At 35.8% G+C, this 25,711-nt stretch overlaps 1 protein-coding gene across 2 annotated transcripts in view; it reads right to left on the bottom strand.

The window, feature by feature from the left end:
• LOC111144860 (mitogen-activated protein kinase 8) overlaps positions 1 to 25,711 on the bottom strand; it is a 101,917-nt gene that overhangs the window by 21,178 nt on the left and 55,028 nt on the right. For both annotated transcript variants that reach the window (XM_022499410.1, XM_022499409.1), the window contains exons 2-5: positions 19,607 to 19,777; positions 15,331 to 15,460; positions 9,547 to 9,605; positions 9,319 to 9,457 (exon numbers count right to left, since the gene is read on the bottom strand). In XM_022499410.1, the coding sequence (XP_022355118.1) occupies positions 9,319 to 9,457; positions 9,547 to 9,605; positions 15,331 to 15,460; positions 19,607 to 19,728 (450 nt within the window). In that variant the 5' untranslated portion in view covers positions 19,729 to 19,777. The remainder of the gene's footprint in view (positions 1 to 9,318; positions 9,458 to 9,546; positions 9,606 to 15,330; positions 15,461 to 19,606; positions 19,778 to 25,711) is intronic.

The following is a 25,711-nucleotide window of genomic DNA, read 5'->3' as shown; positions in this document are numbered from 1 at the left end:
GCATGGAAGCAGTTCCCCTTCCCATTTACCTTGCCCAATACCTCTCTCCATCTGGCTGTTTTTGAGTTATGTCCTTTGTAATAAACTGGTAATCTAGTAAGTAAAATGTTTTCCTGATTTCTGTAGTAAATTTCTGTAGTAAATTAATTGAGCCTGAGGAGGGGGTTTTTGCAAACCTCTGAATTCCAGCCAGTAGGTCAGAACCACAGGTAACAACCTGGGATTGAGATTGGCATCTGAACAGCCAGCACTTGTAGGACTGATCCCTTAACCTGTTGGATCTGATGCTATTTCCAGGTAGGTAATATCAGGATTGAGTTAAAATACAAGACACCCAGCTTGTGTCCAGAGAACCTGGACTTGCTTGTGCGGGAAAAACTACCACACATTTGGTATCAGAAGTAATAATATAAGAGTAAAGGAGACACCTAGAAATGTTTCTCCTTTATACCTGTCTATTCCAACACTGAAATTAGTGTCAGAAATGGGGTGTTACTATTATGAACACAGGATCATAGCTTAGCAGCGTTAGCAGCAGGCAGCAGGGAAACTAATACCAGAGGGTGGACATGCGATTCAGGTTATGTAATAGCAATACATTTCGTGATACTGCCCCTTGCAATAATTTGGAAAGCACAGCACTTGCATAATTAACCTGAAACTCTAGAACAAGGGTTGACAAATTAAGGCCTGTCTGTTTTTTGTGAAGAAAATTTTATAACACAGTCCTGCCCATTTAACCACATACTGTATACAGCTGCTTCTGTGCTACAATGGCAGGAGTTGAATAGCTGTGAGACTCTATGACCTGCAAAGCCCAAAATATTTACTATCAAGACTTTATAGAAAAAGGTAGCTGATCCCTGCTCTAGAAGAGATTGGAAAGCAAAACTTTAGTAGTGTGTTGGTGGCTACTGGCAGCATTTGAAAGAATTGGCCAGTTTAAAAACAGAAATGAAAGGGAATCAGAATCTAGAATTTTAGGACCTTGCCGTTCTAGAAAAATTAAATGTTACTAAACCTTTAATAAAAGGGGCAGATTGTCCAGTAAATCTCTTCCCCACCAAACTCAAGATATAGATATTCCTTGACTTCATAATGGGGTTATGTCCCAATAAACCCTTATAAGTTGAAAATATCATAAGTTAAAAATGCATTTAATACACCTAACCTATCAAACATCATAGCTTAGGCTAGTCTACCTTAAACATGCTCTGAATACTTATCTTAGCCTACTGTTGGGCAAAATCATCTAACGCAAACCCTATTTTATAACAAAGTACTGGAATATCTCACGTAATTTATTGAGCAGTGTACTGAAGTGAAAATCAGAATGACTCTATGGGTACAGAATACTTGTAGGTGTAGCTAACTGGGAGCTGTGGCTCACTGTTGCTGCCCAGCATCAAGAGAGATTAGTGTACTACATACTGCTAACCCAGGAAAAAAAATCAAAATTCAAAGTATGAAATATCACTTTTCACACCATTGTAAAGTCAAAAAATTAGGCTGAACCACCATAAATGACCATCTGTACTCTTCCATTTTATTAATGAGCACTGAGAGATTATTTGTTGAGGCAATGGAATGTGAGGGAATATGATGTTCACCCAATCTGAAAAATACACTTGATTTGATTAAATATACTTATTAAATACACTTGATTTAGCTTGGTTTCTCCTCTGCTATCTTTCACCATGAGAAAATCATGTGCCTCAGAGCCAGCCACTCCTTCAGCCTAGATGCTGAAAGCTGAACAAGGAAAAACCCTGTCTGACCCCATGATCTGGAGCAGTGCCACACAACCAACCTGCAGAGCCCTGAGCAAGCAATGTTATGTCAAGCCACCAATACTTTGGATTTGTTTTTCAGGCATTATTTGCACATAATAAATCTGAAAACCCTGAGGGAAAAAGAACTGCATTCTTTCAGTTGATGAAAATGTCTCAGACTTGCCAACAGAAAAGCCTGAAAGTTTAAAGGCAGACATTAAGTCAAAGATATACACCCAGGGACTAACAAATATGCTATGAAAATAACTATAATTAGGGGCGCCTGGGTGGCTCAGTGGGTTAAGCCACTGCCTTCAGCTCAGGTCATGATCTCAGGGTCCTGGGATCGAGCCCCGCATCGGGCTCTTTGCTCAGTGGGGAGCCTGCTTCCTCCTCTCTCTCTGACTGCCTCTCTGCCTGCTTGTGATCTCTCTCTGTCAAATAAATAAAAAAAAAAAAAAAAAAGAAAATAACTATAATTAAAAAGAAGGTTTCTAAGTTTCTGAGAGAGCTGACTATCAAAAAACTCCATTAGGCTGTGACTTTTCTAGCCTGAAAACAATGGTTTTCAATTCAGGGCAATTCTGCCCCCAGGGGATAGTTCGCAGGGTCTGGAGACATTTTTGGTTGTCACAATTGGGGAGTACTGGTGGCATCTAGTGAGTAGAGGCCAGGAATGTGCTAAACATTCTACAGTACACAGGATAGCTCCTCAAAAGAAACAACTCTTCATTCAAATCATCAACAGTGTCAAGACTGAAAAGGACTGCCTTAAAAGGACACTTGGGCCCCCAATCTTGTACAGAGAGAGTAAGCTGAGAAAGCTGAGCAGACCCCAAGGAGAACGGAACACATTTTCCAATAACCACTTTAGATATACTCAAAAGGACAGTAGAAAAGAAAGACTCTTCACAGAGTGGAGCCAGGTACTACACGAGAACAGTGGACAGAGCATTCCTTGCAGAAATGAGATTTAGGAACTAACCAACCCTCACTCCCACTTTCCCCAAAGGAAGTGACACAGTGTCTTCCCAACAGAATGTCTTTTTTAAAGTAATTTTAAAGATGTATTTATTTATTTGAGAGAGAACATGTGTGGTGGGACAGAGACTCTATGTCAAGCACGGATCCCAGTACAGGGCTTAATCCCCTGATGATGAGATCATGACCTGAGCCAAAACCAGGAGTCAGATGCTTACCTGACTGTACCACCCAGGGACCTCTGCCCAACAAAATTTCAAATTACAAATGACCAGTGACTAAACTTTCAATTTCCCAAATGGGACTGTTTACTGGATCTGAAGTAGAGATTACGCTCCATCGCTTCGGAAATAAATACCTTGACAGACTAGGACTTAGGGTTATCTCCCCTAACCAGGGGGTGAGTGTACTATGTGTAGAATCAAGGGAGCAAAGAAATGTTTGATGACCAGAAGGGTAGACTATGACAGAGACTAATGCTCACCACCATTCTGAAGTCTGCCTTTCACATTTCCCTGTCCCTTATAATTAGGCAGGTCCTCATGTTCTGCCAATGGGCTCAGAGCAGAAGTGATGTGTGTCACTTCCAGGCCAAAGCATAGAAGAGGCAGTACACTTGGCTTTCTCCACCTCTGAAACAATGACCAGGAACTACATGCACATGGTGGAGACTGGGTCTCTGTTTTACTGTGTGGAACCCCATTCCAGTCCTGACTTGTACTAAAACCCTAAGGGATATTTTACCAGGCAAACCATCTTAGACCACAGAGGTATTAGGCTGGGGTGAAGGGTATTTAGACTTAGTAGTAGACCAGAGAGATGAGTATCAGTTGTGGCCTCAAGACCACCTATAGGAGTGGGTGTGACCCATTAAACTTCTTGTAAGTTACTTAAGAAACAAACATCAAATAAAACACTGGAGGAGCAGTCTCCAGAACTTACTGTATGAAAGAAATAGGAACAAGTGACACCAGAGATGTCCTACAGTGAGTCCTGAGGTGTCTGTTCTGATCCCTGGTTCAGGATCCCTTCCAGCTGCTAGCAGTATTGGTTGCTGAGTTTTCAGCAAATCTCTCTCCTGGAATTGTCTTCAGATGCAGAGAGCCACCTTTTCCAAGGTCATGCTGCTCCTCAAAGTCCAACTGAGTCACCAGCTGAGGACTCTGGAATGACTGTATCCAATTCAACTTTTCCCTCTGTCCAGTATTACTTCCTTTACTCCCTTAAAAGATGTTGATGCTAAGGGGACTCCCCAACAAACTTCTTACATGTATATCTTCTCCATCCTAGAGATTGTTTCCCAGATAGCCTGACCTAAGATAAAGGCACATTCCTCTTCATAGGCAACAAATCCTCGTATATCTTACTAGCTCAAATTTATTATGTAAGTTTTCTACAGTTGTACTGTATTTTTACCACTTTATCCATCCACACTAAGGGAATATATTAAAATATCCCAATTGTATCATGTTTGTATAATTCTTCTATTTTCCACAGTTTAAGGTTTGTGTATTACAACTCCACTGCATATATAATGTTCTTGACAGTTACTTATCCACATAGTAGATTACATCCTTTTTCCTCATAAAGTCACTGAAAAATGCTTTGTCTCTGGCCCCACCATATTCAGTGCAGTTGATTAAATAGAATCATCCTTGTTCTCTTGTTTTATTTTCCCAGTACATCTTTGCCAATAACTTTGCTTTCAGTCTTTGGAAGCTAGCTACAATTGTTTGCATTACAGAAGCACACAGCTGTTGTTGGTACTGTGTGTCAAATTTGAACTCTGTTCATTAAGGGATTAATCCCCCTTACCCATTATGTTATATATTGGTCTTCTGGTAATTTAATGTTTCCTTTCTAAGTTTCTTTCTATTTCCTTTGTTTCCTCTTCTATCATGTAGTCTGTGATTTCTGTTTTACCCACCTGCTAGCCCCATTAATCTGAAAATTTTCTATTTGGAAGGTTTTACTTTACTAAAATCAAATTAACTTCCATGGAGGCAGATTACTGTCCTGGCCCACAGGGCAAAAGAAACTCATTAGCCTCATACAATATATAATGGGATGAGGAAGAGAATATACTTCCCCATGTAAAGAGAATATATATATATTTCTCTTATGTTGCCTAAAGATGGCATTAAACATAACATTACTAGCAGTTGCATAGGCTATACAGCAATTCAGTTAAAATGATAACTAAGAATAAGCCTAAATATCTCACATACACAATTGTTGTAAAATAGATAACTTGAGCACAAATCTCTGTATTCATTTTGAGTTAGGTTATTTGACACAAGATAGCTCAAAGATATAATTCCACTGAATTAAATATTTTTCAAGAAATTCCTCTCAAATTAGATGCTATTCTCTTCAAAGAATAAGCTAGAACTAAAACTAAAATACAAAAATACATGTCCACACAAAAACCTGCACACACACATTCATGTCAGCATTGCTCATGATAGCCAAAAAATGGTTAGCAAGCCAAATGTCTCTCAAATGATGAATGGATATACAAAATGTGGTATACATCCATAAAGCAAACTATTATTTGACAATAAAAAGAAATGAAGTACTGATACATGATAAATAGATGGATGAACCTTGAGAACTATGCTAGGGAAAAGAAGTCAGACACAAAAGACCACATTATATATAAATAATTCCATTTATATGAAATATCCAGAATTGGCAAATATATGGAGATAGAAAGTACGTTAGTAGTTGTGTAGGGCCAGGGGTGAAGGGAGTAACAGGAACTGAAAGCTAACAAGTACATGATTTCTTTAAGGTTGGTGAAAATGTTCTAAAATTATATTGTGGTGACGGTTGTACAACCTTTGAATATAACTGCACACTTTATGAACTGTATGGTATGTGAATTACATGTCAATAAAGCAGTTAAAAAACAGATTACAAAAATATAAACTATTTCTGTATATATGAGAAATACAACTCTGATAATCAGTTCTATGTAATTGGTAATGACAGCAGGATATTTTATATACTACTTCATTTCAGAGCAAAACTAAGCTTATACCACTTCACATAAATCAGAGATATACAACTTTCCCAAAATACAATTAAAGGAAAATGGAAAATGGAAGAGTAGACTGCTCCACAGAAACACCAAAAAGAGCAAAATGGATCAGAAAAAACTTTTTCAGAAATCTGGAAAACAGTCAAATGTTCACAACAACCAAGTAAATGCAGAATCAAGAAAAAGGCAACTTAAAAACAAGAGGAAAGGGGCGCCTGGGTGACTCAGTTGGTTAAGCGACTGCCTTCGGCTCAGGTCATGATCCCGGAGTCCCGGGATCAAGTCCCGCATCGGGCTCCCAGCTCCATGGGGAGTCTGCTTGTCCCTCTGACCTTCTCCCCTCTCATGCTCTCTCTCTCTCTCATTCTCTCTCTCAAATAAATAAATAAAAATCTTAAAAAAGAAAAAAAAAAAGAGGAAAGATGTGTGGTGTTTTCACTAGCCCTTGTCCCACCCATCTTCCTGGTTGGGTGGGAGGGTCTTGAAGAAAGCAGCCTGCATTCTCCCTGTGGGACTCTAGATTGGGCTAGACAGAGGGCGTTCCTCAAAAACACTGTGAGGCAAATGAATAACCCATTATGCCTGTGACAAAACATTAAAGTTGAAGAAAACATGACATGGCATACCATCAAGTGTGCAACATATGCATGATGGAAGTCCCAAATAAGAGGCAAAAAAAAAAAAAAAAAGAGCAGAAAAAAATGACTGAAAACTTACAAATTTATGAAAGACATAAATCTACACATTCAAGCTATTCAGTGAACTCCAAGGATAAAAGCAAAAGAGATCTGCACTGAGACACATTTTAAACTGCTGAAAACCAAACACAAAAAGAAAATCTTAAGAATCAAGAGAAGCAACTTGTTATTTGTAAGAGATCCTCAATGAAATTAACAAGTGATTTCTCAAAAGAAATCATACAGGTCAAAAGGCAGTGAAAAGATACATTTAAGCTGCTGAAAGAAAAACAGTGCCAAACAAAAATTCTATATCTCCTTCAAAAGGACACTCAACAGTAAACTGAAGCTGTGAGAAGAAATAAAAAATACTAGTAAAGGTATACACAAAGGTCAGTATTACTATGTTTAGGGCTTCTAACTCCTATTTTTTTCCAATATGATTTAAAAGACAAATGCATTAAACAATAATTACATTTCTATCTTATTGGGCACACAGTGTATAAATAGTAAGCTACAACACAAAGGGGGAAGAACAGACTGTATACGGGAGTAGAGTTTTTGTGACGATAAAGTGGTAATAATTCAAAATAAATTGTTATTAGTTAAAGAGACTAATCACAATCCCAATGGTAGCTTTTAAGAAATAATCCCTCCAAAGATAGAAGAATATGTATTTTCTAAGCACACATGGAATATTCTCCAGAACAGACCACATGTTAGGTGACTGAACAAGTCTCAACAAATTTTAAAAGATGGAAATTATACAATGTATCTTTTCTGACCACAATGGAATGAAGCTAAAAATCAAGAAATAAGGAATACTGGAAAATTCACAAATTTGTGGAAATTAAACACATACTCTCAAACAACCAAAAGGACAAAGAACAATTCATAAGGAAAATGAGAAAATACTTTGAGATGAATGAAAATGAAAACACAACACACAAAAATTAAGGGAATACAGAAAAAGCAAGCTCAGAGGACAATTTCATAGCTGTGTTATGAGCTGCTAATAAGTCTGTGTTATTTTGTTATGGTGGCTCAAGAAAACTAATACAATGTAAGTAAATAGAAAGACACTCATGGGTGTCCGTGAATTGGAATACTAAATATAGGTTAAGAAGACAAAACAACCCAAGTAATCTACCGAGTCAATAAATGAAAGCTTTATTAAAATTCCAGTGGCCTTTTTGCAGAAATGGAAAAGCTGATATTCAAATCCACATGAGTCACAAGGAGCCCTGAATAGTCAAAACAATGTTTAAAAAGAAGAATAAAGTTGGAGGGTTCACTTTCCCATTTTTCAAAACTTACTAGATGGCTACAGTATCACTTTATCTATTTTTTTCTTTCATTGATTGTGCTTTTGGTACCATTTGTAAGAATTTATTGTCAAGTCATTAAGGTTTACCCTTATATTTTCTTTTAAGAGTTTTATAGCTTTAGCTTTTATGTTTAAGTCATTGACCCATTCTAAGTTAATTTTTGTGTATGGTGTGAAGTAAGGATCCAAATTCATTCCTTTGCTTGTGGAAATCCAATTGTCCTAGCCCCACTTATTAAAGATACTTATTTTTTCCCAATTGAATGGTCTTTGACACCCTTGTTGAAAATTACATAGGTAGGTGATTTTACTTCTGGACTCTTAAAAGTTCTCTATTCAACCAGTCTATGTCTGTGTCCTTACAGCAGTTCCACATAATTCTGATACTTGAATTTCATGAAAACTAAAAACTTTTGTGCAACAAAGGATATCAAGAAAGTGAAAAGACAATATACAAAATGAGAGAAAATATTTACAAATCATGTATCCGATCAGGGTCTAGTATCTTATATATATTATACTTATATAATATATAAAGAGTTTCTATAATTCAACTTACATATATGTATATATATAATATATAAAGAACTTACATATATAATATATAAAGAACTTCTATAACTCAACAATGAAAAGACAAAAGAACCCATTTAAAAAAATGGCCAAAGGTCTTGAACAGACACTTCTCCCAAAAAGATATACAAATGACCAACGAGCATATGAAAACATTCAACATCCTTAGTCATTAGGGAAATGCAAATCACAAGGAGATACCACTTTGTACTCACTAGGATGGTTAGAATAAAAGCCAGCAAGTATTGGCAAAGATTTGGAGAAATCAGAACCTTCACACATTGCTATGGGGGAATGCAAAACGGTATAGCCACTGTTGAGTACAGTTTGGTAGTTGTTCTAAAAGTTAAATATATAATTACCATAGGCCCCAATCCTGGGAAGATACTCAAAAGAACTGAAAACAGGAACTCAGACAAATACTTGTATATGAATGTTACAGCAGCACTATCCACAAAAGCTAAAAGGTAGAAATAATGCAAACGTCTATCAGTGGATGAATGGATAAACAAAATGCAGTACATATATACATTATTATATCATTCAGTCATAAAAAGGAATGAACTATTGATACATGCTACAACATGAGACTGGCAACATTATGCTAAGTTAAAGAAACTAAACACAAAAGGTTACATATGATTCCATTTATATGAAATATCCAGAAGAGATATTTTCATATTTTCATTTTCCACAGTCACAGAAAGCCAACTGGGATGAGGCCAAGGGCTAGGGAGAGAGAGATGGGGACTGATTGCTTAATGGGTATGAGGATTCTGGAGGCAATGAAAATATTTTGAAATTTTGTATCGGTGGTAGATGAACAATGTTGTGGATATAGTAAATGTCAATGAATTGAACCCTTTAAGATGGTTAATTTTATGTTAGGTGAATTTCACCTCAATAATTTAAAAAAAGAATATGATAATAGTTTTTTCTACTAACCCGATGAATAATTCCAGCAGAGTGAAGGTGCTTGATTCCACACAGCATCTGATAGAGAAGGTAGGACATTCTCTCATGATCTAGTTCCATCTGAATCACTTGGCAAAGATTTGCATCCATGAGCTCCATGACTATGTAACTTCATGGGTGAAAAAAGATGACAGCTAAAGTGTACAGCAACAGTCTAAGAATAATGTATAAACATAAAATTTTAATTATCACACTTACACATCTTGAAATTCTTCTAGGGATTTCTGTGGTGTGAAAACATTCAAAAGGCCAATTATCTGTGGCAAAAGCAAAGAGACAGAAAAATTAGACAGCACTACTACTAATAATACTTTCATTTAGGAACAGCAAATACATGGGTTAAAAAAAATCCATCGTCAGTATAAAAATTTTGAAATCTTATGTTCTAAGCCTAAGTACTCTCTCTTATTTTACATATTAAAACTTTACGTCCAGGGATTGGGGGTAGGGAGGGAACCAAAGCACACAGGATCTTTAGGGAGGTGAAAATACTCTGTATGGTACTATAATAGTAGATATTATGTCATTACACATAGGTCCACACCCAAAGAATGTATAACATCAAGAGTGAACCCTAATGTAAACTATTGACTCTGAATAATAAGGATGCATTGAGTGATTATAATGAATGTACCAGTCTGGTGGGGGGGATACAGATAATGAAGGAGACTATGCATGTGAGGGGGCAGGAGTATATGGGAGATCTCTGCACCTTCCTCTCCTTTTTGCTGTGAACCTAAAAATGCTCTTAAAACAAAAAACAAAAAACAAAAAAAACCTATCAACAGAAGAGCGCCACATACCCATTCCATTTATGAATACTCAATTATCAAGGATCTATATTATACAATTCTCTATAAAATTTGTAAGCAAATTTTAAATATCTTCTACCTGCTCTTATCTAATTTAATACCTGTATATAATCTCAACCCTCCCTGTTAACATCCTCAGTTTTCATAGTACTGAACTTTCCCAGTTTTCTTCATTCCCAAACTATTCACTGGTTCATCCAGAGACATGCCCTCTTTCCCAGCATTCTGTCTTTCTAATCCTTTTCTTTTCTCTACCTGTACCTTATTACCTATATTACATAGGCAATATATGCTGTTGTTGGGTATTTTTTGTGTGTGTTTGTCTAAACATCTCTATGTGGATAATTTCCAAATATACATTAAAAGTCCTTGCTTAGGGGTGCCTGGGTGGCTCAGTGTGTTAGGCCTCTGCCTTCGGCTCGGGTCATGATCCCGGGGTCCTGGGATCGAGCCCTGCATTGAGCTCTCTGCTCGGCAGGGAGCCTGCTTCCCTTCCTCTCTCTCTGCCTGCCTCTCTGCCTACTTGTAATCTCTGTCAGGTTGATAAATAAAAATCTTTATTAAAAAAAAAAAGTCCTTGCTTAGTTTGTAAGTCTCAAATATATATTGCCTATATATTGCCACTTCACATGAAAATCTCAAAAATATAAAATTGAACTCATTATCATTCCTATCCAAACCCTTTACTTTTCCAGAGTGCCTCCTCTTTTATAAGAGAAGGTTCAGTAAAAGAGAAGGCTCACAGTGATTTTTTACTTTTTCAGTATTTGCACCATAATAAATGTTGAAAAGAATACTATCTCATTCTTCTGTCAGCTGAACTTTAACCTCTTCTTCCCATTCCCTGTGCTACTATATAGATAGAGGATTTTAACATCTCATCTAGATTGTTCATGCTATAATTACTTCTCACATTAAGGTTCCCTAAACAATGGTTTCTATTGTATTGCCTACAATATGGTTAAAAAAAAAAAAAAAAAAAAAAAAAAAACAAAAACCAGATGATATTACTGACCTCTTCAAAAACTTAATGCCAGAAAAAAAAAAAAAATTCCAAAACTCCCTTGCAATACATTCAAAGCCTTCCTTCCAGGACAGAACATCAACCCAGTTCATCTCCTGTTAAACTCTCTATTAAACTTGATACTTTAGCCATCCTAAATAAGTTTAAACAATGTTACCTTTAAAAATTTTCAATGCCTTTAAACATACTCCTCCCTGTCCTTGTCACATTTATCTAATGAATCCAGTTACCTTCAAAATTGATTATGTAGCCTGACAACCTCTAGTCCTTGACAGGTTGCTGAATATTTTCTTTACTTAGTCCCCACAATATCTTACATGTTATCATGGCATTTAACACAGTATCATGTAGTCTCGTTTTCAAGCCTCATCCCTATCACACCAAGATCTTTGTTAGAAAGAATTATTCACTTTTTCAGCCCTGGCACCATAGGGAGATACCTGACACACATTTTTAAAACGTTTGTTGACAATTAGGGATAGGAAAGTTTTTCTAGACCAACTTCATGGGACAGAATCTATGTCATTCATCTAAGCATAAAGCTTTGCTTACAGAAGGCATTCAAATATTTCTTCAGTGAATAAACTCAGAAAAATAATTTCCAGATCAGAAAAGGTCCAACAAATTTGTTTAAGATAGGGAAAGTGATAATAAAAATGCATCTAGCTGCTCTAAATGAATTAATTCCTGACTCCTAGATAGATGAATGCACATCTAGAGACTTGGAGAAATAGTAAAACTCTTCATATCTGAGAAATCCTATAGTAGAAGAGAAGTGTTAAAGATGAAGAGCGTATAAAGACAAGAGATTAGTGGTTGCTTAGAGCCAAGAGAGGTGGGAGATAGGAAAATGAGAGCTAAACAATATGGAGTCTTTCTGAGGTGATGAAAATGTTCCAGAACTATGGAAAGTCACATATACCAGTGAATATACTAAACCATTGAATTGTACACATTAAATGAATAAACTGTACAGTATGTGAATTGCATCTCAATAAAGTAGTTATAAAATAAAAAATTAAGACACCTGTCTTACTTTTCAAAAAGGAAAGTAAAGGAAATTATATCAATCAAAGACTGGAGAGTCAAACAAAAGTCAAGGACTGATTAAGTGGTTGATATATAAGTACTCTGAGAGAAGTAACACTTACTAGGAGCAGGTAAAAATTCACTGACAAACTGTACTTCCTTCTGTGAATAAAACGACGACAACAAAGAATAGCAGCAGTAGATCAGAAACATGACCAGAAACATGAAAATATGAAGATCTCAAAAAGGCATCATAATATCCATGTGAGTAAGATGAAGAATTCAGGAGAGATGGGTAGTTTTTATAGTTACACATGTCATTTTTGTGGTATACTCAAGGGTCACTAATGAACTAATCCAGCAATTATGAAGGCATCCTGAGCAAAACTGGGATGTGAAACTAGCAAGTGAAAAGTCAGAACAAAGGAAAAAGCAATCCCCAACAGTCTGGGAAGAGAAACCAGATTTCACATGTGAAATTCTAGGGAGGAATAGGAAGTACTATACTTAACTTCCAAAACCAAAAGACAAAAAGTAAAAGATGGGGGGCACCTGGCTTGCTCAGTCAGTACAGCATGTGACTCCCGATTTTGAGGTTATAAGTTCAAGCCCCAAGTCAGGTGTGGAGCTTATTTATAAATAAAATCTTAGTAAAAGACGGGAAAGATGTGTCTATTACCAGGCCTGTGACAAAGAATAATTTGCTAAGACAATGTGAATCAAATGGTGACCTGATTTCTAAATAGGATTATAATGTCCATGGTTAAGAGGAGGTAACATGCCTCAGTCATCTTGGAGAATTCAATCAGACATGAAGTACTGTGTGCTAGGTGACATACTAAAGTATGTTTGGAGATAAGTGACCAAGTTGAAAGACAAACTCAAAAGCATCTATGAAAACAGTAGGAAATGCAGAACGATTTGAATGTACCTAGTACCACTGAAGTATATGCTTAAAATGGCTAAGAATAGTGAATTTTATATTATATATATATTATACATATTATATATATAATATTTATATTATTTTACCACATTTAAAAAAAGAAATTAAAAAAAGAGGTGGGAAAAAACAGAGATGTTTAGACCAACGAAGAGATTATCTGTGTGGAACATGAAACTGCTGAAAAGGCAAAACATTACAAAAACGTCCATCCATTAGGAGTATAAAAATTCCATTATTATTTCTGGTTTCTCTATATCGCTGACCCTTGAACAACATGGGCTCAAACTGTGTAGGTACACTTATACATGGACTTTTCTGGGTAAATATAGTACAGTACTGTGCGAGAATTTTCCTTATGATTTTAGTTAACGTTTTTTGTCTAGCTTACTTTAAGAACACATATAATACACAAAATATGTGTTAATCAACTACTTATGTTATCAGTAAGGCTTCCAGTCAATAGTAAGCTATCAGTTGTTAAGTTTGGGGTTGTCAAAAGTTATATGCAGATTTCAACTGCACAGGGGGTTGACATTCCTAACTCCCACATTGTTCACGGGTCAACTATATTTAGTTTTATATTCATTCTCTGAACAAATATGTTTTAAACATCTACTCTATATCAGTACTCTTGTAGGTGCCAAGGGTACTGCTTGCATGGACCCTGCCATCCCCATCAGAGGGTGAACTATGTGAAACAGGCTTTCCATGCCCTCCATCTAGTCGATGGAACCAAGTTTTTTTGCAGTCACCGAGGCTCGGGAAATAGAAGTCATTGGCCATGTACCCAATGCAAAACTAAGCAATATCACCACCATCATCGCCATGAAACAGACTACAAGGGGGCATGAGCAGCTAGCTCTATCTGAGGGCAGGAGGCCACCAGCAAAACTCTGACAAGCAACATGGCTGGCTCCTATCTAGAACAAGAATGGCTAACACGACTTGTTCCCTATCACTGACTTTAATCTATACCTCTTTTTAAATGCTGTTCTTTCTCTCTGGGAGGCCCTTTTCCTTCAACAATCCAATTTTTACCCCATTTTAAAGAATTAGTCTAAAGCCATGTTTTCTCAAAGCTTTCCCATTTCATGAAAGCTCATGCAATCTTCTCTCTCCTGAAATCTCAGCACTTATTTTCCATCTACCACAATTTGACAAACTTCCACTGCTTTATAATATTTGGTATTTCATTATGTATTTGTCTTCAAAATAACACTATATGTTATCCCAAATAAGAAGCCTCATCCTTAACTTCCATGAATTTCCCCCCTCAGTGACTAATCTAGTAACTCCAGCACATAGAGTGCACAGTTAGCTCTCAAAATGTTGTAAACTGTGTTATCTGCAATCAGAAAGCAGTGAGCTTATTTTATTTTACAAACTCCTTTGGACAAATACCACAAGACCTCTAAAGTCAGATGCTTTTGGTTTAGCGCTTCATAAAACTCTCCCTTGTATAATTCACTCCTAGTTTATTTCCTCTAGGCTGAGAGAGATCATTCCATTAAAATAATCATAAAAGCATGCTTAATTAAGTTTAAAGAAGTGTAACTATGTCTTCTCAAAATGAAAGTTATATGTTTAAGTCATTATAATCATTAAGGAAAAGGAATTAAGGATATTTCCCTAATTTCATTTAAATATTTTTTCAAGTTTCTGCTAAACTGCTTTATAAAATCACAGACTATCTTCAACCTAAAGTGACCAGTGAGTATCAGTATCACTTTAAAAAGTGTGAATAGGGTAGGGAGAAATGATTTGAATTTTGTATCTAATATTATTGAATAAAATTCCACTGTCAAAGTAAAATGGGAACAATTTCATCTCTGTGCTAAGGCTGGAGTTTTCTGAAATGTCAGCCTGACAGAAAACAAAAAGTGGAGAATGAGATCAAGCCTAAATAAAGTTCTTCTAAAACACCTACTTCTTTTAAAACCCCCTTTGCAAATTAAATGTCAGAAAACTATACAATCTAAATTTCAGAAGCTGTCTTCTTTTGATATAATTTGAGAAAAAATTTACAGTGTAGATATACACCCCTTTTAAATAATGTTTCAATCCAGAAGAATTTAAAGCATCTAATATATTTTTTAAAGTTTTTGTTATGTATTCATGAACAAATCTTGATTTCAGCTATACTTAAGAAATTTTCTAAAATGTTCACTTACATTTTTGTGATTAACACATTTCATAAGAACTAGCTCTCTGTAAGCCCGTTTAGCATGAGTCTGGTTCTGAAATGGCCGGCTTAGCTTCTTGATAGCAACATTTCTTTCAAGAATGGCATCATAAGCTGCACTGTAACAAGAAATTCAAAACCAACAAAAAACCTTTAGAATGTGCAAAACTGAATTTATGAAACATTCATGCAGATTCCTTACTTTCTCCAAAGATAAAATGCAATTGTATCAATTTCCAATCTTTGATATTCAACATGTTTCTTCTATACCTATTACAGCATATTCCAACAATGTATAGCATTGTTAACTGTTTCTTAAAATGCTAATATATTCAATGGACTGTGAAGACAGACACAGTGCTTGTTCATTGGGTGTCCTCCAAGATCCACCTAGCATACAATGGGCACTCAATGCACAAATTTTTAATGAGTATTCAGGTCCAATAGATAGCTTCAAGCCTAAGGGAATCCTTCACCCTGTACCTACATCAAGGAAAGACAGGATTAAAGAATACATATGGTTGGGGCGCCTGGGTGGCTCGGTGGGTTAAAGCCCACCTGCCTTCGGCTCGGGTCATGATCCCAGGTCGTGGGATCGAGCCCCACATCAGGCTCTCTGCTCAGCAGGGAGCCTGCTTCCTCCTCTCTCTCTCTCTCTCTGCCTGCCTCTCTGCCTACTTGTAATCTCTGTCAAATAAATAAATAAAATCTTAAAAAAAAAAAAAAGAATACATATGGTCATAAATTCTACCCAAATACTTGCTGAAGAATTCTACATAAGTAGATCACTTACATCTTCCATGGACACAACAAAATGAATGCAGAAAGAGAAAAGAATACACATACAAAGGTATATAAAAGGTTATTTTACAATATAAAAATTACTTAAGATTTATCTTAAAGGAAGAATTAAAAAATCAAGTTTACAAATATAAATGCCGGATCGCAGGACATTGGAAGCTGCTTTGTAACTGTTAATGAAACTCCTATAATTTTGTGACATAACACCATCCTCATTACTCTTCCTATCTCCTACCATGTGATGCTGACTAAAAAGCATGTTTTGCAAATGACAGAGCAGAGAAAGTAAAGCACAAATAAGGAGAACTATCTTAAAATTATAGAATATTATGATTGAAAGAGACTTTAAAAATCATTTGAATTCACCACATCTAGAGGTTAAATTGCCCAAGGTTTAATCAGAAAGTTAAAAGCAAAGCTGAGACCAAAAGACGAAGACATGAGGTTATTACTTTTCATACTGGACTACCTAAAATACTGTAGGACTTCTGTTTTTGTGATATTTGGAAAGTTTACACACTGCTAATTAAAATTATTCTCTCATCTAACTAAAAACTTGAGTTTGTTCTCTAGCTATCTCACTATATCAAACGTAGTGAAGAAATATGTATTAAGACATTGGTACTCTGGCATAAATGGACACATCTACACATAATATATATGCCTTAACTATAGTGTGTGTGTGTGTGTGTGTGTGTGTGTGTGTATACACACACATATATACATGGCATATACAAAACAGATACACATAGCAAAACAGACATAAATATTATAACCTTAAGTTAGAAGATGTCATATTTACAGATATGTTCTCCCCAATTTAAAAACAAACAAACATTAGGGGTCATAAAAAAAATAGAAGTTTTGACTATTTCAGATCAAGTATGTTTTATTTGTAAGCACTGAATTCATTTCTATTAACATTTTATTCTGTTAAATCAAAGTAATATTTCCAACTCTGAAGTATCTGAGTAGGCTGCATCACTTTGTATTTAGATTTAGAGTTAGATTTCTAATAATTGATACTTAAATGTGCACAAACTAGAGATCCCAACCAGGCCCCTATGAATCTTACTATCAATGGGCCCAAAATAACACCTTTAAAAAAAAATTAAGTTCTTCAATTGATTCTGATGGTAACAGAGTGAGTTTTAAAAAAATTTTTTTTAAAGATTTATTTACTTATTTTAGAGAGAGAGTGAGAAAGAGAGAGAGAGAGAGAAAGAGAGAAAGCACACAGTGGGGAGGGGCAGAGGGAAAGAGAAATTTAAGCTGACTCCACATAGAGTGTGGAACCCCATGTGGGGCTCGAATTTATGACCTGGAGATCACAACCTGAGCTGAAACAGAGCCAGATACTTAACCACTGTGCCACCCAAGTGCCCCCAGAAAACATATTTTTATTTATTTTTAAATTTATTTGAGAGAGAGCGTGTGTGTGTATGCACACGAGCATGGGGCGGGGCAGAAGGAGAGGGTGAAGCAGACTCCCCACTGAGCAGGGAGCCCAATAGCTAGGATCCTAAAATCACAATATGAGCTGAAGGTAGAGGCTTAACCAACTGAGCCACCCAGGGACCCAACAAAAAACATTTTAAACACTATTAAGAAGCTTATAAACACTAGTACATTCCTTACAACAACCATGTAAATTTGGTGAGAAAACTGGCTTAGAAGTGTTAATTTGCTATGAGTCACAAATACATCATAAAGCTAGAATCTGAACCACGAGCTGGCTTTCAGAATCCTTCCTGTATGCAGCACACTATTTTCTTTAAACTTAATTTGTGGTTTGCTAAATGTGGTTGGTTAAAATGACAACCAACCAGCCAATAATAGTTTATAAAATTACCCAAATTCTGAAATTTCTGGTATTATAAATTACTTCAAGAGTAAAGAAAGAGAGTAAATGCTACTGTTCCCATTAGAGAAATCTGTTAGATTTTAGTACTATACCATAATTCCTATTTTTTTTTTTAAAGTAGGCTCTATACCCAGCATGGAGCCCAACATGGGACTCAAACTCAGGACCCTGAGATCAAGACCTGGGATGAGATCAAGAATTGGACACTTAACTGACTGAGCCATCCAGATGCCCCAAGGGCTGAATTTTTATAATATATTATCACAGGTAAAGTCCCCTCCCTTGTCTCTATTTTCAGAGGTAAGCATTATTCTGACTTTGGTGTTTATTAATGATTTTTACACTTTCCTACCTATGTATGCATCCATAAATTTATGGTCCTATTTTACATATTTTAAAACTATAAATGGTACAATAATGCGTATATATTCGGTATTTTCCTTTTAAACTCAACACTTCATTTCTGAGATTGTCCCTGTTGAAACCTAGTTCATTTTAAATGTTGTATAGTATTTCACTATATGACGATATCACAATTTTTTATTCTCATGGATAGACTTGCTGCTGTTACAAATTTTTGCTATTATAAATGGTGTTGCAAAGAACAACCCTATGTATGTCTCTTTATGTACATGTGCAAGAGTTTTTCTAGAACCTGGGAGACCTGCAGGGTCATAAACACTTCTGATTTTTTTTTATACTCTGAAATGAATCTGGTTCAAAAAGAGGTAATACACAATTACGTTGGAGTGACGCTTAGAATTCCCCCAAACATTAGCTTATTATGCTAACTTAGTGACCTAAAATCATTAGCAGAACTGTCCCAAAAAGTGTTCTACCCTTCATTTTATAAAGAATTATGTTGGGGCACCTGGGTGGCTTAGTCAGTTGAGCATCCGACTTTGGTTTAAGCTCAGGTCATGATCTCAGGGTCATGAAATCAGGCTACATTGGGCTTGCGCTCATCTGTAAGTGGGCTTGAGATTCTATCCCTCTGAGCTCCCCCGCTCCCCACCCCATGCGTGCTCTTTCTCTAAAACAAATAAACAAATCTAAAAAAAAAAAAAAAGAATCATGTTGATCTATAAACCCTAGGCCTTTCATAGAAATTAGCCAATAAATCAATTTTAAAGATACATATGAGTTTTGAAACACATACAATGAGATGATATTAATTCACTTCATTCCCCAGTGCAAAATAAGCTTTTTGAAATTCCAGAGTTTCATTATAGTATGAAAGTGAAGATTAAGTGAAGCTTCTTATTAAACAACAAGCTATGGGAATAGATGTATATATGGAATTGACAAGCATGCCACTTATTGTTTCCTGATATGGGTATTTGTCTTTACATGGCTTTTGACCAAGTATTTAATCATACTTTATACTTAAAAGACGGCAGTGCTGATTTATAAAGCTGCATTTAATGAATAATAAAGACCACTAACCCAAGAATAAAAAAGTTTGCCATGTTACAGCTTTAATTTAAACTTCATAGTTTTATTTTAATTTTTTGAGGCAAGTTAAATATTTACCAAGGTATATATAAGAAAAGATGGCAGTTAGTGATTCTTTGCCTAATTTTTGGAAGTAAAAACTTACCATACTATTCCTTGAGCTCCTGAGCCTATAGGTTTTAAATTCTGATATCGTTTCAAGACTGTAAATGTAGAATCTCCAATCTCTACACTATAAAAATTGCTGTCACGCTTGCTTCTGCTCATGATGGCAAACAATTAATTTAATGGCTTCATCCAAATATTCACCGAGAAGCTGCAAAATGGAACAAAATGTGATGTTAACAAAACAAATTTATTTAATCTTAAAATTCAAGTCCTCACCCTCTTCACTGATAGTAACACAGATTGCTATACCATATTAAAAGAGCTGCTTCATTAAAACAAACTGAAGGTTTTAGAGGGGAGGGGAGTGGGAGGATGGGTTCGCCTAGTGATTGGTATTAAGGAGGGCAAGTATAGTAAGGAGCACTAGATATTATATGCAAACAATGAATCATGGAACACTACATCAAAATCGATGTACTTTATGGTGACTAACATAACATAAACATACACACACATACAGAAAAATAATGGTTAAAAAAAAACAAACCACAGTTAGAAAAAAATACCACAGAGATTGGTTAGCTTCTGTTATACTTACGGAGATGATTGATAGTTACAACAAAATGTTTACAAGGGTTAACAGCTTCTCTACTATAGGTCACTAGTATTAATATGCATATGTGTCTTAATTTATTGGAAAACTGTAAAAATGAAAAAAACAAATAATTAAACTAAACATGCTTTTAAGGTCACTTCCATAGCTTAAAATTTAAAACCAGTCCTTTTTATGTATTTATTATAAAATATGGAAACCTTAATTTTTGTGAGAAACTGATAAACTTACATTCAAAAATCATTCACAATCTCATTTAGTGTGACATGGTAGAAACAACCAACTGCAGGCTAGTAAGCTGGTTAGCATGTATGATCCCTACGTAACAAATACAGAACAGCATAGTGCTGTCACCATAACAAACCCCCTGATTTCCAACAATTAAGTGTCATGCAGATGTGAGGTTATAATGGTTGAAAGGATGAGAAGAAGGGTAGAAAATATAAGATAAAATAAGAAGATATAAAATAAAGTTAAAAATAAGAAAATATAAGAAAAATATATAGAGAAAAGCATTTAGTATATTAGGATGTGAAATAAAATAATACTGTTTTGAATTGTGTGGTGCCTCAAAAGCATGATCTAAGTTCTGACCACAGCTCTTTACCACATGCCCAACTACAAGCCAAGGAAGTCTTTTTCCATCTATTTGAGTTGCATTTATTTACAAACCGATTATCCATTCTTATTAGATGAAAGTGCTCTATTTCAAAATGCTCCGCACATCCCATAATAAACCAATTAGGTCTAAAGTATTACTGTGTTTGTGTGTTGTGTGTATTTGTATGGTTTTAAGACAATGGTAACAAAAACAAAATCCTGATAAGATTTACAATGCAAAGAATCAATTTAACAAATACTAAATGCCTAACCTGTGCCAGACACTATACTGGGCCCTAAGGCCAGATACATAGAAGCTCATGAACTGGATTTTAACACAACTGAATTCTTAGAGCAGGATGGGAGGCACTGGGAAGTGAAGAGTGAGAGTACCTTGACCAGCATCCTAGCTGCTGCTAGGAGATTATATTGCAAGAGGAGGGGAACAAAAGCTGGAAGAGGAAAAACTAGTAAACTACTGTACTAATCTGGATATTGTACTAATCCAGATAAGAGATAAAATTAAAATTAATGAGGATTCTCAGATGTGATGAAACTAAACAAAAAAGTCCAAACAGTGTAAGCTTTAAAAGAGAAGGCAAGTAAATTGAAAGCAATTGAGAAATCTGATAAATAATTTGGACACATTGAAGAGGGGCCAGAGAACTATTTCCAAAATCAGTAACTAAACTAGTTATGTAACACTACAGAGAGTAGTGCCTGAAATGACAAATGTCATTAATTGTGCCTAAGAAGAAAGACCAGAAGCTTACAGAAAATGTTTGGTAATGATTTAAACATTTAGATATGCTCATAGGATGATCAAATACAGGTATTAGGTACCCAGACCAATTTCCTAATGTAACCTGAATTCCCTCCTGTCTACCACTGTAGGGAAATAGGGAGAAAGAAAAGTGAAAAGATTTGGGAAGAGAGGGAAATGTTGGGTGTAAGGCCCCTCATCAAATATTCTACATATTGATCCTGGAAACTCGGTCTGCCCAGGGCCCGGAGACCGTAATAACGGTCTTTGGTAATGTGCACATATGGTCAGAGGCAGAGCACAGAACCTCCATAATAGCAAGGAAAGGCTTCTCTCTATTCCCAGAACAGAATGGCCTGGAAGCAGGGGTACCCATGGTACATAAACAGAAGTCTAGAGTAAGCTGTGGCAGCAGCTGAGCAATGACAGGTAATACAACTCCCCAGGAACAGGCACAGCAGAGTACACCAGGTTAAGTAGGTAGGCCAGTCAATGGTACCCTCCAAATATGCCACAGCTGCCATTCCCACAAACGAGAAATAGGAAACTACTCACTTATGCTCTCAGTTGCACAATATTTAATACCTGAGTCAAATTCTATGCTGGGTACAATAAACACAACAGTAATCAGCAACTGTCTATCCCTTAATGGAGCTTGCAGTTAAGACAAATAGACCTTATGTTGCTTAGTATCTGCCTGTGTATCAATATGGCTCCAAAGACAGTATGAAGGGAAAGGACAGGATGCTAACAAAAGCAAAACTATACTAGTCTGGGCTCAGGAAAAAATTATCTTGATGCTGTGATGTTTGAGCAAGATCTGAACACTGAATATGAGTTAACCAGGCATGGAGAGAAGGGAGCTTTCTAGGCAGAACAGACAGCACATGCAAGGTTTGATGAATGTATACAATCCTATAACCACAACCCAAACCATGATATAGATTATTTCCATTACTAGAAAATGTTCCCTGTGTGAGTCAATCCCTGCCCTCTATTTCCCACAAACCTCTGGCAACCAATGAACTGCTTAGTTGTATCTTTCCTAGATCTTCATATAAGTTAAATCACACAGCATTATGTAATTTGTGTGTCTGGCTCTTTAATGTGACATAATTTTTTTTTTTTTTTAAGATTTTATGTTTTAAAGTTATCTCTACATCCAACATGGGGCTCAAACTCACAAACCCAAGATCAGGAGTTCCATGTTCCACCGAAAGAGCCAGCCAGGTTCCCCTGCCCTAATGCATTTACTATTCACCTGTGCTGCTTCCCTTTTTACTACCAAATGGTATTTCATCATGTGGATATACCACTGGGACATATGGATTGTTGCCAGTCTGGAGGTTTACAAACAATGCTAGCAGAAACATTCACACATTTTTTTATAAATTAATTAATTAATTAATTTATTTATTTATTGCCATTCATCTTGGGTAAATATTTAGGGGTGGAATTCTGAGTCCCATGTTCAACTTTTATAAGAAACTGCCAAAGTTTTCCAAAGTGGCCATACCATTCTTCATTCCCAGCAGCAAAATAAGAGTTTTTACCTGCTCCACATTCTTAGATTGCCATTTAACTTTAAGTATGCTAGTGGTATACAGTGGAATTCTACTGTAGTTTACATTTATGTTTCCTAATGATTAATGGTGTTGAGCATTTTTTCACAGGCTTATATGCAATATCTTTTTTTGGTGAAGTAGCTAATTAACACTTTTGCCCATTTAAAATAGAATTGTTTTAATACTTACTTGTATATTCTGGAGATACATCCTTTATCAGATGTTGTGCAAGTATTTTTTCCCAGTCTGTGGCCTGCCTTTTCATTTCCATTTTCTTAAGTGTCTTTTTTTTTTTAACATTTTACTTTGAAATAATTTTAGAACCACACAGAAGTTACAAAAATAGTACAAAGATCCTAGCTATCTTCACCCAGCTTTACTCAAATAAGAGCATCTGACATAACCACAGCACAATTATCAAAATGAGAAAGTTGACGTTGGTGCATACTATTAGAAAAAGAAAACCTGGGGGCACCTGGGTGGCTCAGTGGGTTAAAGCCTCTGCTTTCGGCTCAGGTCATGGTCCCGGGGTCCTGGGATCGAGCCCCGCATCGGGCTCTCTGCTTAGCAGGGAGCCTGCTTCCCCTCCTCTCTCTCTGCCTGCCTCTCTGCCTACTTGTGATCTCTGTCAAATAAATAAAATATTAAAAAAAAAAAAAAAAGAAAGAAAAAGAAAACCCGACACTGGTACAATACTATTAAACAAACTACAGACTTTATTCAGATTTTACCAGTTTTTACATGTACTTTGTATGTAAATTTATCACATACACCTATTAGTGTAATAACAATCAGAATACAGAAGTGTTTCATCTCATCAAAGAAAATCCTTTGTGCTAGCCCTTTATAGAATTACACACTCTTGCCAACCCTACCCCTGGCAACTAGGATGCTTCCAACCACTACAATTTTTTTTTCATTTAAATAATGTTATGTAAGTGAAATCACATAATATGTAACCCTTCACAGTTTCCAATATATAGGCCTTGCAAAATTTTGTTCAATTTTTCCTTAGTATTAATATTCTGGGTACTACTGTAAATGTTTTAATGTTAACTTATTTTTAAATTTTCAACTGTTCATTGTTAGTACATATAAAAAAAGTTTTTTGTATAATAACTTTGTACTAAGCTCATTTATTAGTCTTAGTAGCCTTTTTTTGTGGATTCTTTGAGGATTTTCCACATATACAATCAGTTTCATTTCTTCATTTTCAACTTGGATGCCTCTGCATTACTTTTCTTGCCCAACTGTACTAACTACCATTTCCATACAATCCTGAATAGAAGTGGTAAGAGCAAACATCATTCCCTTGGTTCCTGATCTGAGGGGAAAGCCATTCAGTCTTTCACCACTAAGCATATAAATGACAGGATTTTACTAAATGGCCTTTAACAATTTTCTGTAAAACATTGTTAAACAATGTTTAACAAACATTTACTAAATGGCCATTAACAAGATGAGAAAGTTCCCTTTAAGTCCTATTTCACTAACAGTTTTTTGTATTAATAAGCAATGAATTTTTTTTAAAGATTTTATTTATTTATTTGACAGATAGAGATCACAAGTAGGCAGAGAGGCAGGCAGAGAGAGAGAGGAGGAAGCAGGCTCCCTGCTGAGCAGAGAGCCGGATGCGGGGCTCGATCCCAGGACTCTGGGACCACGACCTGAGCCGAAGGCAGAGGCTTTAACCCACTGAGCCACCCAGGCGCCCCATTATAAGCAATGAATTTTGTCAAATGATTTTTCTGAATCTACTGAGACGATCATATAATTTTGTTTTCTTAGTTGGTTCATATGAAGTACCCTGATTTTCAAATGTTGAACCACCCATGTATTCCTGTAATGAATCCCACTTGGTCAAAAGTATCCTTTTTATATTACTGATTCATTTGGCTAAAATTCTGTTGAAGGCTTTTCCATTTATTTTTATGGGGAATGCTTGTCTGCAGTTTTCTTTCACGGTTGCATAATGCTAACCTCATAAAATGAGTTGGGAAGTGTTCCCTCCTTTATTTTCTGGAAGACTTTGTGTAGAAGTGATATTACTTCATCTTGAATGTTTGATAAAATGTCTCCATGAAAACTTCTAGGATAAGTGTCTTTTTGAGGTAAGGTCTTCACTGCAAATCAAAATTTTATATATACATATATATACATAGGACTATTATTCAGGTTATCTATTTCTTCTTAAATAAGGTTTAGCAGTTTTGTGTTTTCCAAGGAATTTGCTAATTCCATATACGTTGTCCAATATAATATCTATAGGATCTTTAATCATGTATCCTCTTTCAACCCTATACTGTAACCTGTCCTTTTTTCCTTTTTTTTCCCCCCTGATCAGTCTGGCTAGAACTTTAGCACTATTTTTGAGCATTTTAAAAAGTTAGATTTTATTTATGACTTTCTCTATTGTTTTGCACTTTTCTGTTTCTCTGGTTCCTGCTCTTGTCTTTATTTCCTTCTTTTTGCTTGTTTTGGGATTGCTATTCTCTTCTAGTTTCTTAAAATGGAAGCTTAAGTGTTGGCTGGAAACTTTTTAATATAACCATTTAATACTAAAATTTACTCATCATTTTAGCTTCTTCCCACAATTTGTTA

The sequence above is a fragment of the Enhydra lutris genome, unplaced genomic scaffold (genome assembly GCF_002288905.1).
Source record: "Enhydra lutris kenyoni isolate GAN:26980312 unplaced genomic scaffold, ASM228890v2 scaffoldscaffold12, whole genome shotgun sequence".
In the NCBI taxonomy this organism is placed as follows: domain Eukaryota; kingdom Metazoa; phylum Chordata; class Mammalia; order Carnivora; family Mustelidae; genus Enhydra; species Enhydra lutris.
The sequence above is the reverse complement of the archived record's forward strand: the minus strand, read 5'-3'. Positions and strand labels throughout refer to the sequence as shown.